This window comes from Gadus chalcogrammus, chromosome 3 (genome assembly GCF_026213295.1).
Source record: "Gadus chalcogrammus isolate NIFS_2021 chromosome 3, NIFS_Gcha_1.0, whole genome shotgun sequence".
NCBI classification, from domain to species: Eukaryota; Metazoa; Chordata; class Actinopteri; order Gadiformes; family Gadidae; genus Gadus; species Gadus chalcogrammus.
In genome coordinates, this window is record NC_079414.1 from 14,384,268 (window position 1) to 14,403,731 (window position 19,464).

General features: G+C 43.8%; 3 protein-coding genes across 4 annotated transcripts; 1 reads left to right on the plus strand and 2 right to left on the minus strand.

The window, feature by feature from the left end:
* The first annotated feature begins 1,672 nt into the window (after positions 1-1,672).
* On the plus strand, positions 1,673-6,009 carry lgals2b (lectin, galactoside-binding, soluble, 2b). The gene is made up of 4 exons (XM_056586163.1): positions 1,673-1,719; positions 4,256-4,329; positions 4,722-4,881; positions 5,823-6,009. Exons 1-4 carry the CDS (start codon positions 1,717-1,719, stop codon positions 5,967-5,969), a joined length of 384 nt encoding a protein of 127 aa, XP_056442138.1. The 5' UTR covers positions 1,673-1,716; the 3' UTR covers positions 5,970-6,009.
* Positions 6,010-6,978: 969 nt separating this feature from the next.
* Positions 6,979-8,109, minus strand: uts2r4 (urotensin-2 receptor 4). Its single transcript, XM_056587232.1, has one exon. The coding sequence runs from the start codon at positions 8,107-8,109 to the stop codon at positions 6,979-6,981; it is 1,131 nt and encodes a 376-aa protein (XP_056443207.1).
* A 1,761-nt stretch (positions 8,110-9,870) lies between these two features.
* zgc:92360 (uncharacterized protein LOC436988 homolog) lies at positions 9,871-19,190 on the minus strand. 2 transcript variants are annotated; one of them, XM_056586161.1, is made up of 12 exons: positions 19,094-19,190; positions 18,303-18,580; positions 17,537-17,667; positions 16,552-16,643; positions 14,734-14,837; positions 14,372-14,484; positions 13,719-13,865; positions 13,319-13,402; positions 13,080-13,142; positions 11,867-11,938; positions 11,197-11,428; positions 9,871-10,847 (listed from the first exon to the last, which is right to left on the minus strand). In XM_056586161.1, exons 2-12 carry the CDS (start codon positions 18,388-18,390, stop codon positions 10,819-10,821), a joined length of 1,155 nt encoding a protein of 384 aa, XP_056442136.1. In that variant the 5' UTR covers positions 18,391-18,580; positions 19,094-19,190; the 3' UTR covers positions 9,871-10,818. The 2 variants fall into 2 exon arrangements, with proteins under 2 accessions (XP_056442136.1, XP_056442137.1); XM_056586162.1 differs by having other exon boundaries at positions 14,734-14,816; positions 19,094-19,188.
* Between the last annotated feature and the right edge of the window lie 274 nt (positions 19,191-19,464).

Genomic DNA, 19,464 nt, shown 5'->3' on the forward strand with positions numbered 1-19,464 from the left:
ATCGTATCATTATAAGATTTTGTTCTGACATATTTTGGACACGTATTTAGAATTAAACAATGTTGTTTGAATCATCACAAAACAGAACTACTGTACATATGAGACATTGTGAGCCAGTGAGTCAGTGAGAAAGATTGCACTGCCTTGTTTGCCTAGTTTGGCTCATCCTGAGACACTCATGCAGCTTCTCATAGGTCATGGAGCAACGTGCCCTTGTTCTGATGGCATTCAGATGAGAAAAGCTAGACTCAAACGTATCGGTTGAGCTAAACATTGTCAGATTAAGTTATGCCAGTTCCTGTTTGGGTTGTACTGATACTGGCTAGTATCACCGGCTACACACAGAAACCTGATTTGCATGCAACTATGTTTCTCCTTTAATTAATTTATTTTTTGCATGCAACCTCTTGCGTGCCGGAAAAAGATTAAGAGGGGCCGCATTTGGCCCACGGGCCGCTATAGTTGAATAGGCCTGACCCTAACCCTAGATCCAAATGTACTTTTGTACTGTAACTGTCTAGAACGACAGTTACAGTACAAAAGTACATTTGGGTCTACTTGACTGAGTCATTCTACAGTAGAAGACTTTAGATTTAATTACTGCTTTAAATATATCTTCAATATATCCTGTAGTTTAAAAAAAAAGGTAGCATTGACTAGAGACTTTGATGATAACTTTGGAATATTTCAACCTGGACCCTGTTTCCAATAATTTTGTGTCTAAGGGACAAATGAGGAAATAAAAATTGAAATTGTTTTATGAAAATAGGTTTTGAAAAGGGCTGCAATGTAATCCCATGGGGCAAAAGCGCCCTGTCAATGCACAGTTTGTTCTGTTAAAGTGCTTGTTTCTGGCACTGAAAATATCAGATTGCATTAACAGGGAAATACTACTTTAGAACATAAAGTAAAAAAAACACTAATGCCTGGTCAAATCTGCCCGCGCGTGCGCTTCAAGGAAGGTAACCAATCACAACGGAGTTGGGTTGGCAGGAGGGGGGCGAGGGGGCGGAGAAGGACGAAACCGAGGGTTGACAGAGAATGCTGAAAGCGCCCACATGAGAGGAAGAGTTTCCCGAAAATCTACATCGTTTTTTGTGTATGTTTAAACGTGACTATCAATCATTATAACAACGTTTATAGGTCATAAAAGTCGAAAAGCATAATAGGTCCCCTTTAAGTGTGACACAACGTCTTCAATTGGTGGGCCATGCTGTTACCATGGCAAAATTTACCCACAAAGTCAGGCTGTCGATGATGGCTTGTGATCACTTCATATACAAAGCGAACAAACATTTGAACGTAAAATTCAGACCGCCTGCTGACACAGACCCCGATCATTTGTAATATATTCAGTTTATTAATAAGATACGTTTCATATTTGCTACTGCTGAAGTGCAAATAATTATTTTAATTATTAAATTGGATTTTTGGTGTTTGTTTCCCTTGTATCATTCAAAAGTACTAAAAAAGGAACAGGGAATTAGGGAAATTACTTAAACAAATGACATTAGGTTTATAACTGACTTTATGTGGAGGTGTTCTAACTAAGTTCCCTGGACGATTGTGAAACGAAGCCAAGCTTCCAACTTTCCTGATTGGTCATTTTTACAACCCCTCACCGATTGGCTGCGTCTGCCCTGACTGCACCGTATAACACCCCTCACCTGTGACCAGATAGGTTCCTCTCAGCATCTCCAAGTGAAGACAGCAAAAATGGTGAGTGTTTTACATGTATTATATGTACATACAAAGTGTATATTGACAATATATACTAATAGATCAAAGGGCCTTAAGGTGGAGCCTATGTTTAATGCACACTTCTCAATAACTTATTTTCATGGTTGCTATACATATTATATGTATATTTTCGTTTGTAACTAATGTTACAGCATAATGACAAATGTCTGAATGTTATAATGGTAGGTTATGTCTGTTATATACATTAACAAAAATATTTGTCCTCCAAAGTTGAGGAAAAAAAGGAAAGTTGGAATATTTGGGGTTTTGGAGTTATTTTACAATCAGAAAAAATAAGTTAAAAAGAGCTATAAGAAGTTAGGTAGCAGTTAATTTCTCTAATTTCATTGTTTATTCAAAATAATTAAAAAAGAGTTTCTAAAGTTTATTAGGAATAATCTAAAGCAAAGCAAATTCAAATGAGGTAAATGACGTTATTATATCTCCGCTGTGTCTCAATTATCTTATATTCTCACGTTGCTTCTGATAGTGCAAGTCCAAATGTCTGCCTACTACAGATATGACCCGGGAACCCTACTACAGAATTCTCAGTGTCTTTCGCTATAGGTAACTGCAAATATATCCCTGTCTATTTCTTTTAATATTTTAGTCACCACAGAGTTGACTGAAAAGTTGCTGTTAACCATTAGCCACTTGTAATAAAAAGATCAAATAGAGCGGAAGACAGTTGGGTCTTATCTCTGACTAAACATCTGACAATCTGAAGATCCCCTAACAAATGAAGGCATTGTTCTAAGCAGCATCTGTGTAAATGATAAAACAAGAATCGGTCCAGTAACCACAACCCAGCATAAAATACATCATGGTGAACATGAAGACAGATGTATGGCTACTTATCTATATTGGCCACGTGTGTGGACACACACACATGCAAACACACTTTAATTTACACAAACACGGATACACACACACATGATTATGCTCGACCTTCACCTTCAAACACAAATGCACTCAAACATATGCAAATACACTCCCATGTTCACAAGCACTTATACATAAACACACACACACAAACACAGTGCTACACATAAAGTGATTCACACACTCATAAACACACACCGACACATATGCACACACCTAGGTATAGATTTTATTGTTTTACTGTGTACTCATGATAACCATGCCTCAACCATCAATCATTTACAGGCCTTACTGTTGTACTCCCCCTCAACCCTGCTAAAATGTAGATATTGGTAACTCTTCAGTAATAAAAAAAGGTTTAAGGGGGCGGTGAACCCAAAAGCCTTGGTAGTCATGGCTGAATCCTGATATATCAGTGTTTAATGTTAGGAATGATAGGTAGGAAACTCGGGCGGAAGGTAGCCCAAAGGTTATAGAAACAAACTTGAACAACCCAAAGTTTGCTGGTTCGATTCCCTAGCCCGATGGATGATTTGGCAGAAGGACATCTTCTCAGAGTCAATATCAGACACAAGCTCCTTCCATAGTGGTCACTGTGCTCTTTCACATGGTTCTGATTTTGGGTATGGGTTTCGTTGTGTGCAGGCTTAATAAGGGAGTATTATATTTATTTCACATTTATAAAGATCCATTTGAGGCAGGGACATAATGAAGTAGCATTTCTTCGTTTTTCTGATATGATTTGAGTCAGGGGAGGGCAGAATGATTTAATCTAAAAGAAAAAAAATCCTTCATCCAGATTTCAACCATAACATATATTTTCTTGGATGACTTTAGTTCTCAACTAAAATTAATCCTGTGAGACCTTTCAGCATATAAACCATTTACAATACTTAAAGTTAGTCTTATTCAAACCCACACTGAAAAGTGACAAAGTAAACAACTAAATCAACTCATCTAGCCTTACCGAACTTCAATCTATCTAGTTCATCTAGTTTTTAATGCTCAGAATAAGGGTCTGGCAGACACAGATCATTCAAGTCTGTTCTACTCCATTAATATAACACTGAATATATATAACTGAATTTCATTTGATTTGATGCAAATGAAATTCAGATGGAAATTCAGTAGCTTAATCGGGTTCAAAATATCTCTTCTCTCTGAGAATACTTTTGGAAATTTTCCGTGACAAAATGAGGCGGTAATAATCAGAAAAGTAACTAAAGTTCAACTCACTTTCAGACAGAACCCTAACTGTTCCAATCCGTCCATGAGCAGTGGGACAGTGTGTGCGATTGTACTTACTTTGCCTTGCCATGTGTGTTTCTAATCTGGGATCAAAGATCAAAAATATGTTTTTTCTTTTTGGGTTCACTGCCGCTTTAACTTTTGAATGATAACTGTAAACACACACACACACACACACACACACACACACACACACACACACACACACACACACACACACACACACACACACACACACACACACACACACACACACACACACACACACACACATATTGAAATTCTGCACGGCACTTTGTCGCTCATCTGATAGCAGATGTCTGTACGCAATTGAAGGAGCATATCAAATAAATTAAAAGGACATTCATGTCACCTGTCATTCCAGAAAGTCTCGGACATGACCTTCAAGGAGGGGGCGGAGTTTAAGATCCGGTTGAAGCCTAATGATGATGGAAACAGGTGAATGAGGATGGAGCTACAATATAAATAGGCCCTACATGATTAAATGTGTATAAGTAACAATAACATTAAATAACATCATACATTCATTAATTATTAACTGTGAACAACATATTAGGCTTATCAATACACAAGTGAAATTATTTTTGTATCAGAACATCGTGTTATTAAATAAAACCCCTATGTACGGGGGGCACCCTTTGGATTATGCTAAAAACAGCATTACAGTAAACGTGATGCTATAAAAGTTATGCTATATGACGTTATTACAGTGAAACTATTTTCCCTATAGGCCTATTTGTATCAACATATTGTGGCACACGCCCCATATTATGCAGGCTATCGTCTATCCAGCCGGTTCTCATTCACTGTCCCCCTTTATACCCCTGTAGGTTCTCAATCAATGTTGGTCACGATTCGGACAACATCGCGCTGCACTTCAACCCGCGGTTCGACGAGAATGTGATCGTCTGCAACTCCTTGTCGGGCGGCAGCTGGGGGGAGGAGTACAGGGAGGGATCCCTGTCCTTCAACCGCGGAGAGGAGTGCAAGGTGTGTACAGTGTGTGTGTTTACAATGTGTGGATACACAGGGTGTTTTTACAATGCATCTTTGTGACTGTGTGTGTGTGTGTGTGTGTGTTTGATTGCCCCATTGCTTGTAAGCGATACCGCCCACTTCTATAGGAGCAGAATGATTAAAATTGCCTATTTTTCAATAGTACATAGATTTCAGTTTAAATTTTGATAGATCAATATTGTCCTGAATCTGTATGTAAATGCCTTAGGGACGAGATAGCTTGTTTCCTTCCTGTTCACCACAAACAATAATAAGGCATTAAAATGTCCTGTTGATAGGCCAAGCTATAAAATGACATCAGCGTGTAAACATAGTTTAGTAGACACCAGGGCCTATTAGGCTGGTACACCTGTTTAGTGTATCATATGGTAGGCCTACAACCTTCTTTAGCTATTTCATCTGTTTGTGGCTGTTGCCTGAAGGATATGGGCTGGGTAAAGTTTGTCTAGCAAACACTGCCCTATGCTCCCTCTATATGCGATGCGACACATATCCACTATCACTCTACCTATGGTCATTACATTGAGGTGAGGGTTAGGTTTATGGGCTCATAAAGTAGTATCGAGCTGGGAACCAGATGCAGCCTTTATCTGCCAGATATATATTGGATGTCAAGATGAGTTGATAATATTTCTTTCTTGCATACCTTATCAATCCCTTCCTTCTTTTCCTTTGCCCACTCTCCTTCATTCCTTCCTTCCCTCCATCCCTCCTTGCCTTCTTAACTTCGGCCACTTGTTAATATGTATTCCTTTTCATTCTCCCTCCCTCCCCTTCTTCCCTCCCTCCCATACCTCCTTACCTCCCTCCGTTCCTTTCTTCCTGTCTCTCTCCCACTTTGCCTTCCCTTCATCTGTCCCTTATCCCTCCCTCGATCCCTCCCTTCCATCCATCCTCCCTTCCTCTCTCCTCAGTTCTACATCAACTTCACCATGGAGTACTTCTTCATCAAGCTTCCGGACGGTTCCACCATGAGCTTCCCCAACCGCCTCGGAGACATAAAATACAAGTTCTTTGAAGTCCACGGTGATGCCAGGATCGTTGGAATCAAGATCAAGTAGTGGATCACCTTCCCATCGGCCCCCTGTTTCATTAATAAAGTCTCTATACATATTTTCCAGTCTTGCGTTGTGGTTTACAGAGTCGGCCTGAAGGGGGCACTGCACTTATAATCTCACACAAACACTATCTACACTACAGCAACTCAGAGTAACCATAACGACAGGCCACCAAGTCTGGAACCTTAACCTGTGTTGATATCAAACAGAGGTCATTCTGGGAAAACAGCCATGTAAGTAAACATGGGATTATCTATAAAAACACACTATAAAATGAATATAATAAACAGAGTAAAGAGGAGGATTTGTGAGTGTAGTGCGATGAGGTCCATGTATCAACAGGGGTAATTTACATGTGGACTCAAAGTGGCCTGACCCAGGACTGAGAAATGTACCACTACTCAACTACATTCCCTGTAAGGTGATTGGAATCATTGTGTATGTTTGTGTGTGTGTGTGTGGCACGGTAGGGCACGTGTGTCTGCATTTGTGAAGCACTGTCAGTGGCAATAGGATCACTTTCCGCGCAAGAAAACAAACACATGCAACAAAACATTTGGTTTAAGATTTTAAAGGGCAAGTCTGTGTTCATAAAAAGAAAGTCGACATCATAAAATAAAGTAAATAAGTAGTATTATCAGGGGGGTGTAATGTTACCAAACTCTTGAAATAACAATATAGTTAAAAAACACCAGTGGTTCAAGTGCATTACATGTGAAATTAAATCCATTTCTACTATTTTTGTCAACAAAATGGTTGAAATGAGTGGTCAAATATGTGCCTCAGCGGTAAAGTTAGAAAGCTCAACCAAATTTTGTCATTTTTGCACTTTGCATTCCACATCATTTTGGGTTCGGCCCTTGAGAAGACACTTTAACCAAAGCCCTTTACATTGAATCCAGAAACACGTGATTGAAGAGCAGGTAGGGGGTTAGGGCATCTTGGCGTACGACGCCCCACTGCTGCAGACATTGGGCAATTGTCAAAACCCCCCCCCCCCCCGCTGACCGGGTCATCCGCAGGAGGCTCCGCGCAAGGCTATGCAGGGCGCGCTGACGGCCGAGCCGCCCTCCGCCCTGCTGGAGGCCGTGGTCTGCCCCTTCTGGGCCAGGTAGTCCTTGTAGTTCCGTGTCAGCAGGGTGTACAGCAGCGGGTTGACGCAGCTGTTGCCGTACGTCAGGCACGTGACCGAGAAGTTGACGTAGTTGTGCGTGGCGGCCGACAGAGGCCTGAGGCTCTCGGGCGAGAAGAGCTTGGTCAGCTGCCACACCCAGAAGGGCAGGAAGCAGGCCCAGTACGCCACCACGATGGAGAAGATCATGCTGGCCACCCTCTGCTTGAGGCCCCGCCTGCGAGCCGAGCGCCCGCGGCTGCTGCTGCTGCTGCTGCTGCAGCCGCCCAGGCTGGCCTGCGCCGCCCAGTAGTGCCTGGCCAGCCCCGCGTACAGCGCCACCATCAGCAGCCCCGGCACCAGCACGCTGGTCAGGAACATGACGGTCAGGTACGCCTTGAAGGCCTCGGGGGTCCAGGTGGGGAAGCAGATCCGCTTGACGGCGCCGGCGGCGTTGACCTTGCTGCCCTGGCGCTGCCGGATCATCACCATCATGGGCAGCGTGAGCACCACGGCCGCCGCCCAGATGAAGGCGGCGGCCACCTTGCGGCCGCGTGCCTGGGAGCGGCGGGCGCTGAAGGGGCGGGCCACGGCGCGGTAGCGCTCCAGCGTCATGGCGACCAGCACGAAGACGCTGGCGTGCATGGTGAGCAGGTCCAGGCTGAGCAGGAGGCGGCAGCCCGCCTCGCCGAACAGCCAGTCGTGGGCGAAGTAGGTGCACACCACGAAGGGGATGGTGGACAGGTAGAGCAGGTCGGCGAGGGCCAGGTTCAGGATGTACACGTACATGGAGCCCGTGCGGCGCAGCGCCGCCGAGCGCATGATGAACAGCGTGTACACGTTGCCCGCCACCCCCAGGGCGCACATGGTCATGAGCATGGCGCCGAGGACCGATGTCACCCAAAGGCCGCCGCCGCCGCCACCGCCAGAAGCAGAGGTAGACCCTGGCCCTTCCCCCGCCCCGCCCCCAGAGCCCGGGTTCAGGTTTTGACCCCCCTGGGGGTTAACGGTGGTGTTGGGGGTGCAGTTCATCGTGGACCGGGCGTCATCGCTTGGTTAGCTGATATTTTGCTCATATGAGAACTAGAAACAGCCGCTCATATTTACCCGCCGCACAAGGGTCAGGAGACACACTTCAATTGATTTGCGAACTCGAAAAAGGAGGTTCACTCATTTTAAGAACAGAATTCTGAAAGTTCCCTTTTAAAGGTGGCATTAAAACATCCTGTCTGCTTTAATCCATATCCATGTACTTGCTCTTAATCCAGGTGCTTATAGTGTCGTTCAGCTGGACGTAAGAGGCAGCTTCCATTCAAAGACCAATAGAAGAGGAAAATTAGATCCTGTTGCCGTAAGATATGAGCATTTCTTTTTCACTGTTCTTAAGGTGGAGAAGATGGAGTTGGTACTGATGTTGCTTGGCTGTTGTGGATCCCTAGCTCTCCACCACGTCCAAAAACAAATAAACCACAGTCCTGTCCTCTGTTCTGCGAGCCACAGAACAGAACAGTAAGAGCTCACGAGGAAACCAACTCCCAATCCAATGTTTAAAAAGGCTGTCTATCTCCGCAAAAATCTAGAAACTTCTAGTGACCTCCGTTCACAGGTCTCCACTTTTGTCTGATGAAGACTGTTCCTATTACCTCTGTTCGCTGGAGAGCCCTTAATGTACATCTTTTTCTTTCTTCCTCCCCTGCTCCCTTCCTACTCATCCACCCCTCTCTCACCTATGTGCGAGCTAGCACGACCCTACAGATTGAAGAGGAATTTCTCTGGGCCCCTGAGGACCGGCTCCGATCACTAGGGTGTCGCTTTAGACACCCTCCCACCATTAGCATTCAGGGTACACAATTTGATTTTATATTGTTTGAATACACCTGTGTATGTATAACCCTTTTTCTATTTGTCATTTAGCAAGCGCTTTTATGTAAAGCAACCTATAGTGAATGAGTTAATGGGTCATTAAGGGTAACTAAGGTTCATTAGTCATTTGGAAGGCGAAGGTCGAGTTCAGGAGTCATCTTGCTTAAGGATGAAGACATTGAGGTTAGAACCTTGAACTAAACCATAAAGCCCACTTGATAAATACAGCCGTCCCAGTGAACTTCCAGGCATATGGGTTTGATTCCCACTGGGGTCCACCCTTGCTAAAAGGTGTGTTCACACCAAAAAAGAAGACGCAGCGCGAATCCATACAAAGTCAATGCAAAGACGAGTGTAAAGGTGAATTTTCTGCCAGAAAAACCTACGGCGTGAATTGATGAATGGCGCGGCGTGAACACCCAGACTCACGCAGATTATGCGTGATTCTACTTGCGCTAACACTTCTCTTGATGCTTGGTTAGGACAGCATATCAGCATACGTTCCCTGAAGTCCAGAGTGAACTGCAACTTGGAGGAGAAAGTGATTGTTGCTGTTTGCGGACTACCGGAACTCTATATCTATATAATAATATATAATATAATATATAATATCATGGCCGAAAGCTGTATGCGCCACCGGATGATATTTTGTATATGTGTGACCAGCCAAACATTAACATGTTCTTACAAATGTGTGTTAAATGTATAATAAGATATTAAATATATTGCACCATAGTCCAATTCAATTCACCATACAATTTTAACAATTGAGGATGTAACCAAACAATATTACTTACACAACTCCTACCATCAGTGGGCAGTAGACACAGATTCAAACAGACAGGAAGACAAGACAAGTCCTTGCCAGGAAGTATGGAACCTAGCTAGGTGACACATTTCCCTTAATGAGTAAATTCGAACCAGTCTTACAAAAGATTAAGAAAAAGGGCCCGAACTGAAATGCCATATATATAGCTTTATTAGAAATTATAATGTAAAGATACAGTACAGTTTTAAAGCATAATTGCGATGTAAAACGTCAAAATGTGAATGATGTTTCAAAAACTTGGCACGTTTGAGATTTTATTATATTATATTTATGATCTTCCACCAGAAGGTGGTGCTGTTGGACCAAACATTATTATTCTGACTCAAGAACATTAATATCTTAATATATTTAATATTTCCCTTAAAATATCCACTAAAAACTAGTGGGGGAACCATAGATTCCTAAAAAATAAACCAAAACTCGACTTTAAAACATTGATTTTTAAAATGATGTAGCAAATGCCAATATCACATTTAACATGCATACGAAACAATGGTAGTGTCTGTTAATACCGCAATTTTTGATTCAGAACCAGGGGTATGTGTTCCCTAGGGGGAACATGAACAGGCTCCAGTGGGGAAATGTACCAATAAAGTCAAATCCAGAAAACCAGTACGCCAGGCTGTTTCAGTTTGAAACACCTCAAAGCCTCTATAATATTGATCAAGAGACAAAATGATAATATTATAATACAAGTCTAAAGGGAAACAGTTCTAGGTTGGTGATGATGGAGGGTTACCTGGGCCGTACTGCTGTGGGGCTACAGGAGACTGAAAGGTTGGGGAACACTATGTTAAAATAAACAGACACAACTTAAACAAGATATAGGAGCGATCGAGGATGACTCATGGCCCTGTGTAGTGTTTCTGCTGCTAAGGAGAGAGAGAAAGAGACGGCTACCTGGTGGTCTCTATGCACACTATATTTGGAACCTAGCAACAGACCTAGCTACGACACCGCCCTGGTGATTAGATGATGTCACTCCCTGAATGCGCTGGGTTAATGCTGGTGTGATGTCGCAGTGGCTGTGGATTGGTTGGCCACGTCCATCAGTGTCTATGCTTGAAGAGCGCCTCCACTGTAACAAGAAAAGCAACAGTTCAAAGGTGAGATTCCGGGTCTCGGCTTCCTGTGTGGCGTTTGATGTCACCGGCGGCTGTAGCTAGCGTTGGGCTACCAGCTAACAAATATATATAAGCTAGTAACAAGCTATCATTAACAATCAGCTAACATTGAGCAGCCCACTGTAAGCTATCACAAGCTACTATTAAAACATTAAGCTAACAGCCAGCACCCAACTACCAGCTCGCACCCAGTGACCAAGTAACACCACCTCAAACCGAAAAAATAACTCATAAACAAATAATTAATAATAATCAAAACATAAATATAATAACATAGGGCGAGGTGAAGGAAAGCGTTCCTACTGGTGTACTCCTGGGGCGACATGACGGCGCTGAGCACAGCGGCGAACTGCCGCAGCCAGTCCTGCTGATCGCTCTCCGTCTCGCAGGTGAACAGGAAGCAGCGCTCCGGCGTTACTATGGTGATGCCGTGTTGCCAGGCGCCGTTACAGTAGGCGGTGGCAGGCAGGCCGGCCGTGGCACTGTAGCCGTGGTCCTTGTTGCCGAGGAACACCTCGCCCTTCGCAAAGGCGTCCTGTGGGTGAGGAGGTTAAAGGTCACGTTTGGGGTTTGTTTGTTGGTGCTGCGTCTGCGTTTTAAACACTTAAAATTGGTGTTGTTTTTTTTTACATCCATGACTCCACCTCTCTCCTCTTGGTCACTCAGAATGCACCCTTTTAAAAATCGCTCTTAAAGTCTTCACCCTCCTCACTGCTCTGTTGCTCTGCTACTGTTTTTGTATGCTCTTAAATGTTTTGGTAACTTTTTATAATATTCAATCTTTTTGTATTGCCTTTATTGTGAGTGAGAGAAGCTCAATATAATGTAAATGTGTTCTGATTAGTTTGTATCAAACACAGACTCTTCAACAACTAGAATGAATAAACATATTAAAGCTAGTTCCAGTCTTGAGAATACATTTATAACATTTGTAATATATAATGTGTTAACTGTGAGTGCTTGTGTGACCTACTAGGGGATCTTTGAAGTACATGAGCCGCCTGTGATCCAGGGTAAACCAGCGCTTCCTAAAGCCTTCCGTTTGCTGGATGGAGAGAGACAGAGAGGGAGACAGTTAGAGAGTGACAGAGACACACAGTTGTTTGAAAATAACCACTTCATTAACTTTAATCATCTGATTTGCTCCATTTATTTTTTCTACGCCATCAATTGCATGTATCTATTGATTTGTATTATTTTGATTCGTTTTTTTATTGTTTCTTACTTTGTATATCACAGAGCAATACAACAAAATAAATGACAAAAATGTTCCATGTTGTATGAGAACAGTAAACAATATGGATAAATGGGCAAACGGAAACATAAACCAACCAGTGAACATAACTTCAGAGAAAATAATAAGGAAGTCAAATATAAGCAGCATAGAGCAAAGTGTGACTGTTCTTTTAAACTCCCAGTCTACCGTGATGTAGTGAGTAAGGTTTGTGCAAGATAAGGCTTTTCTGGCCTCATGTCAATGTGTTATTTTTTTGTTGTTGTATAAGGCAGCTAAAACAATCGGGGCAAAATGCGTGGGGAAGTAATAGTGTATCGCGGCTCAAGCACTTTCTACCTGTTCTCTACCACAGAGGGTCTTGTATCGGCTGTGGTGGCCTCTCTCTTTCTTTAACGGAATTTTCTGGTTGTAACCAATGAGGGACCTTGAATCAAGGCAGTCATACACATTCATGATGAGGTTCTGTCAATGATGACCAACAACAAGGCGAGGGAGTGTTGTGCATCAATGACTGATGCAGGCTTCTACGCACGTGCCACACACGCGTTTCAAGCACCTAGGTATGCCGTAAAGGAAATTATGTGAATGAATTGTGAACGAGAGTTGTGGTTTAGAAGAAGCTGGGGAAGTTTAAAGAAACTTTTTGATGGCGCTGGAGAACATTCTGTCTTGTGTAACCACACATTTAGAGAATGCTTTCAACTAGCAACATCGGACGATGAGGAACAATCCAAGCAGTTTTGGCAAGGAAAGCTACATCGCTAGCTTATGCTGCAATCTTTCTAACACCCCTGGACTATAATAAGTAAACAACCCATTGGCTGTGACAGACCATTTGCACGTGTGTGTGTGTGTGTGTGTGTGTGTGTGTGTGTGTGTGTGTGTGTGTGTGTGTGTGTGTGTGTGTGTGTGTGTGTGTGTGTGTGTGTGTGTGTGTGTGTGTTCTTACTTTGGGTCCAGTCTTCTCCATGTAGCCCTCCTTCAGGAAGTTGCGTGTGAGTTTGGGCATCAGCTAAAGAAAAACAAACCCAAACTCAGGTCCTGAATCGTCCAATGGCGTGCATCTCGGGATGGTGTGTGTGTGTGTGCATGGTATGCGTGTGCAAGGTATGTGTGCATGTTTGTGCATGTTGCATGTGTTTTCGTGCGTGTCTGCATTCAAGCGTGTATGTGTGTGTGCGTACAGACCTCGACATCTGTGGCCCCAGGGAAGGCTACTTTTAAATAGTGCAGCTGAATCGCTCTGATGGAATTGAACCAGTCGACGATCTCCTGCAGAAGGAAAACCATTAAAACCCTTACACCTGTGGTGGGTTTCTTTAACATAATTTAGAGAGCCCAATCAGAGGAAACACACAGATGGAGGAACGAGACAAGATGCAGTGACAGGGGAGGGGGAGAATGAGAAGAGATTGGTAACAGCTCAGTGAAGTAAAAACATAAACACTCAAATTATAGGAACACTCACACATACATATCTTTCTCTCTCTTTCTTCACACAAATGCCTTTCAGAAACACAATACAAACACACGTATCCTGAATCCCAAACACACACATAAACGTGATGGTAGCGGGTAATGTGGGAACCTTGCCGCTGTCATGGTAGAGGAAGATGTTTCTTGTGCTGTAGTCCTTCAGGTAGGTGATCTGCAGGCCGTTCAGGTGGCCAATCTTTGCCGGCTGGAAGCTGGCGTTGATGGAGTCCACCTTGATCAGCGCCTTTGGCTCCTTGCCCTGCGCGGAAGTCCCGGAAAACAGTTTTGCTTTGTGTGCGTGAGCCCACAATACAGTATTGGGCTGTATTGGGCATGCAGCCCAATACACAATGGCCTGAAGTTCGTTTCATTATTTGGCCCTTCCCCCCCATGACACAGTTAAAATTCCAGTTCCAGTCCGTTAAACCTCTTTACATTTGGTAAAACACTGATAGATCCCGTTACATTTGGTTAAATACAGAAAAAGTGTAGAGTTTGATAATTTCATTCAATCAATGTTGATTAGAATAAATGTATTCTCTTGATTAGTTGTATGGTGTCCAGATTTAAGAGGAAAACAAACACAACAATTCTATATGGAGGTGTACATGGAGGTCATAGAAGCAGAACACAGAACTAAAGCAGTTAACTCAATGCAAAGAAAACTACAGGAATCACTAGTGGTTGTCATGTGCTACTATCTGACTTGTCCTGTCCTGCCTAGATAAGGTGATCTGCCGAGAGACAGACACGGCTCCTACTCACGTCAGACTTAATGAAGTACTTCAGAGTCCCCTCCCTCTCTGACAGGACGAATCGTCTGTTGAGGAACTGCCCATTGTCCCGCCCCCTTTTCATCAGCATTCCAGCTCTCGTTTCTGTTGGGAAGATTAAAGTTTTCATGTCTCTGTATGTGTAGGTGTGTGGTTTGACTTTCACGCTTCAATTACAAGGGACAAAAGATGAAAACAGTCACCAGAAATACAAATAATCGTAAATACGTCATTGTGCGTATTTAAGAAATGATGTGCCAATATGTAAAACTGAAGAAAAAGGCCAAATCATCATCATGCTAACAGGAAGTGAGTACAGGAAGTGAGGTACAGGAAGTGGTCTTTGCGGCTCACCTTCCTCATATGTTAGCTTGGTCCCAGGGTCGCAGAACTCCCTCCTCTGATACTTGGCTCTTATCCACTGCTCCCTCAGCACCCTGCGCACACGCACACACACACTGAATGAAAGAGCCTCATAAAAACCATGTAACTTTCTCTACGTTCCCCCCTAAAACGACAACTGTCTGAAGATTAAAACCCTTCTGCCCAGGGATGTTTCCTCTCCAAATCGTTTCAGTCTGATGGGCGAGAAGACAAGGACATAATCTAGTTCTGAACAGAAAAGATGACTGGTCATAAAAAGTTTGCAGATTTAAAAATAACAAACAACTTTTTATTGCTTGCAGAATAATCCCCAGAAAATCGAATCACACACACACACACACACACACACACACACACACACACACACACACACACACACACACACACACACACACACACACACACACACACACACACACACACACACACACACACACACACACAATGTTTACCCAGGACTAAAGTGCTTGTGCCTGTCCAAATGCACAACTCCCAGTTGAAATGTGTGCACACCTTATTTGAACTATTTGAACTTTGACGTCCTTGTCGCTGACCCACCGACAGTAACACTGAAACAATTCAATGACCTATTTATACGTTACATATTAACAGAATAACAAGATAACATATTGCGCCCTCACTAAAGTACTTGTTCTCTTTCTCAAAAGTGATGTCTTGTGAGTCCAATAGACGCATCAATGAAAGTCCATTGTCTATCTGTATCCACTAGGTCTCAGTGGACTGGCTTACACCACTCTTCCTTCTCCCATTGGTCAGTTAAGTAGGGATGAGGAGAACTGGAAGCACAACATGGAAGCAATGGGCTTTAAGACCGTGGGGGGGGGGGAGCGTGTGTGAGCGTGGCCCCTGTCCTCACTATACAGTGAGGACAGGGGCCGACCCCAGATCATTAACTCCATAACCTGCTCTGCCTCAGCTAATAAAGACCCCTCTCTCTCTCTCTCTCTCTCTCTCTCTCTCTCTCTCTCTCTCTCTCTCTCTCTCTCTCTCTCTCTCTCTCTCTCTCTCTCTCTCTCTCTCTCTCTCTCTCTCTCTCTCTCTCTCTCTCTCTCTCTCTCTCTCTCTCTCTCTCTCTCTCTCTCTCTCTCTCTCTCTCTCTCTCTCTCTCTCTCTCTCGAAGAAGAAGAATTTGGCCAACAATTATGCACCACTGATCGCTGATCAGTAGAAAGAGATCACCATGGGACATTGTGTAGAAAACTGCATGGCAGTTGTCCTATTGTAAATGTATTATGGAAGCTTACCAGTGCCCAAGTCAAGTTTTTTTTTATGCATAGCATGAATCAAAGTGTCGATTTAGTATTCTAGCAACAAAAGGGTGGCTAAGTTGCCTATTGCGCTGGTGGTAAGCCCACATGCAAATGAAGGATAGCCTTATGCTAACAGTAGCCAACTATCAGGAAGTTGCTTCTTGTCCTACTAAGAGTAACTTATAGAGCAAAATCAATTATTTTTAAGGAGTTCAACCACACCAGGAAGTTGTTGACTCAGACTCCCTCAATCTGAACACAAGCTGCTGATGTGTGCGCAAGATCAGGGAGTGGCAAGGAAAGGACACCAGGGCTCCCCTCTCGGAGTGGGACGGACACAACCTCCTCCACCATGAGCTAGGAACCTAGCAATGTCTCCTAAGCGCCTTGCTAATCTAAACCCACCCTCTGCCTACTGTTTGTGTAACTGTGACTAACAGCAACTTAAGACCGTAGATAAAATTGTGTGTGCACGCGCCTGTCCCATGCGTGCGGGGGCATTGCCATGGCTACTCACTGACAGTCTCTGTAGTTGGGTTTGTAGTAGTACACTGGAACCGCCGCTTCGTATTTGGCCCTCATTAGCTCGTTGCCACCCTCTGACATGAACTAACACACACACACACACACACACACACACACACACACACACACACACACACACACACACACACACACACACACACACACACACACACACACACACACACACACACACACACACACACACACACAGCAAAAGGGTCAGCCAACTCTTCAGTAGATGTGGAATATGAATCATCACAATAAGAAATAGCTCATATCCCAGCCACAGTAAAGCGTGGGATATGAAGGGAATAATAACATCATTTTGATTGTAAAAAACACTTCTCACACTGACCGACACCCAAGCAGGGAGGCTGACAGAAAGGTACGGTATAGAACATATAACAATACTATAATTACACTCTGGCCACTGGTCTAAACGTACAATTACATTCAATCATCTGCTCGACCGCACCAGGCTTAAGATCATTATATGACTTTCTGGATATATTATCCGTATCATATGTTGATATAGCACACTTTTATTCAAAGAAACTTCCCAGTGAGGCTGAGAACAATTAGGGTATATAATCAAAATTGGAGCCACATCAAAATAGAAAAGGCCAGGTTAGCATGGGCTATATATCTCCTTCTACACGTCTGTCCTTCAATTATGGAATATAAAGTAGAAGAACCAATAACCAGGCGAAATATGAATTTGGTTACATGGCTTATCAACTTCAAACGGATCAATGTCAAACTGTTTATCTGTCATCTCGTCCGTAATGTAGACTTGACACAAAAGTTGCTAACCTCTCAACAGCTAAATCAACCTAGCTAGGTACAATATACGCCTAGCAAGGTAGCAGGGTAGTGGGGGCCGGGGGGCTGTATGGGCCAATGTTCTGTGGTCATATTGGTCTGGCTAGGTGCTATATGAGCCTAGCTCGGTAGCAGGGTAGCAGGGGTCATCTCACCTCCACCTCGTGGTCCTCCCAGCGGGACAGGCTGAGGGACTTGACCTTCCCGATGTCGGGAAGGTTGCGGTGGACCCCCGAGCAGTCCAGACAGATGAACACCCCCAGGGAGCAGGACCCCCACTCTGGGTCTGGGGAGGGAGAGGATGGATGGATGGAGGAACATAGGAAGGAATGGATGGACGACGGATGGATGGAATGAAATATAGATGGAGGGATGGAGGGAGGGATAATGGTATGAGTATGACTGGAATATGAATGGATGAATGATAAAATGCATAATATTATAACAGTCTAACAATAATACAGTCATACACAATTGCATGAATATATAAATACATACCATACCTGTATACAAACAGACATATGGACATAGTATTGTGATATTGATAGTTGATACCCATATGGTGTAGACTTGTGTTTTTGGAATTGCCTTTTGAAATGTCAAAGTCAACAGAGGTTTGTGCGTGCCGAATTGATCCTATCCTTTCACACACACAGTTTATGTGTGTGTGTGTGTGTGTGTGTGTGTGTGTGTGTGTGCGTGTGCGTGTGTGTGCGTGCGTGTGTGTGCGCTCGCGCGTGCGTTTGTGTGTATACGCTATATGAGGTGTGAAGTCTTGACAGACCTAAGCGTTCAGTTTTTGTGCACAGTATATAAACACTGCGAGTAGGGTCGGTGCGTCTGAAGCAGGCCAGCTAATCTCCAAACAAGGCCTCACACACACGTAAAACAAACCAGCTCCTACTCAGTGTTCAAACTCACCTGGCGCCCCGCAGTCTGCACAGGTATCGTTCCCCGGCTTGTGGAGCAGCTCCCGCAGCTCCCGAACCGACCTCTCGTTCGACGACATTATCAGCCTCAGATAGCTGGATCCCGCAACGCCGCTATGAGCTTATAGTTAAAGGTGTGTCTATCGACTGGGCACTTTGAGTTTCTTTTTCCCCCTCCCTTTGACCGCGCCGAAGACGTACGGGGTGTGGGCAAGTCCTCACAGGTAGGCTGTGAGCTGCGAGGGGGAGGGATGCCTTTGAGGGGATGAACTGAAGGAAAAATAAGGAAAAAACGTGGGTTCGCGTCAAAGGTTTCTTAACACATACCAGACTCCATTGCTTTCGCTTGTCAATCTTGCATCGATAGGCGTCCAAATAACAACTTAACAACGCATCCTAAAAAAGGGTTTCCACATGCGTGTCGCCCGGAGTTTGGTTAAATCACTGCCAACCCCAAGTGAGGGAAAGAAATCTCCACTCGGAAGTAAAAGCTGTAGATTTCTCCAAACTTGCTTTTCCGCATTGTTGGTGGTTAGACTGATCGTTATTTTTACTTTTCCAACAAAGGTTATAGCGCAAGACGTAGCCAACGGTGATAATAATTGTGGTTTTACGGCCATGTGGAGCTTGATATGTCCCAGTAGGCCATTTATTGTTTGAGGTGTAGGCCTATATAAGGTAGCATTCAAGTTGACCTATACATTAATCAAATACATTTGTCAACCCCTGGTGTTGCAAATACACCTACAAAAAAACGGTAAATTACAGAGAAAGTGATTTAACCTTAGGCGCACAACTAGATTGCGTGGCTGAATTTAAATCGGTATATGTGGTCACGCCGGTCTTGGCGCGGGGCTACCGTATTTGGCCGCTAGGTGGTGCTAGTTCATCATTGTTTTCAAGACGACTTGCCAGTAAACCTTAACCTCCCCCCCAACTTCCCCTTTCATGTCCACTCAGCATTGAACATCTTTTGTGCCTCTGATTTATTGAATTAAAAACTAAAAAAGTGACAAACCCTTTAGGCTCCGACATTATGGCGCTGAAATGCTTTACTATCCCATTTCTTAGGACCGTAAGCAACGGAACTACAGATCATGACTATTTCACAAAAATGATTCACCCCCGAATGTAAACGCATAGGGCCCACGTCT

Bases quoted from the DNA above. Each gene is read 5' to 3' on its own strand.
- zgc:92360 (XM_056586161.1), bottom strand. From the start codon at position 18,390: ATGTCGTCGAACGAGAGGTCGGTTCGGGAGCTGCGGGAGCTGCTCCAC. The intron at 13,143-13,318 runs GTCTGTACGCAC...GTTTTTCTTTAG, and splicing joins CTGGGGCCACAGATGTCGAG to CTGATGCCCAAACTCACACG. The intron at 11,429-11,866 runs GTAGGTCACACA...CCTCACCCACAG, and splicing joins TGTACTTCAAAGATCCCCTA to GACGCCTTTGCGAAGGGCGA.
- uts2r4 (XM_056587232.1), bottom strand. From the start codon at position 8,109: ATGAACTGCACCCCCAACACCACCGTTAACCCCCAGGGGGGTCAAAAC.
- lgals2b (XM_056586163.1), top strand. The intron at 4,330-4,721 runs GTGAATGAGGAT...ATACCCCTGTAG, and splicing joins CCTAATGATGATGGAAACAG to GTTCTCAATCAATGTTGGTC. The intron at 4,882-5,822 runs GTGTGTACAGTG...CTCTCTCCTCAG, and splicing joins ACCGCGGAGAGGAGTGCAAG to TTCTACATCAACTTCACCAT.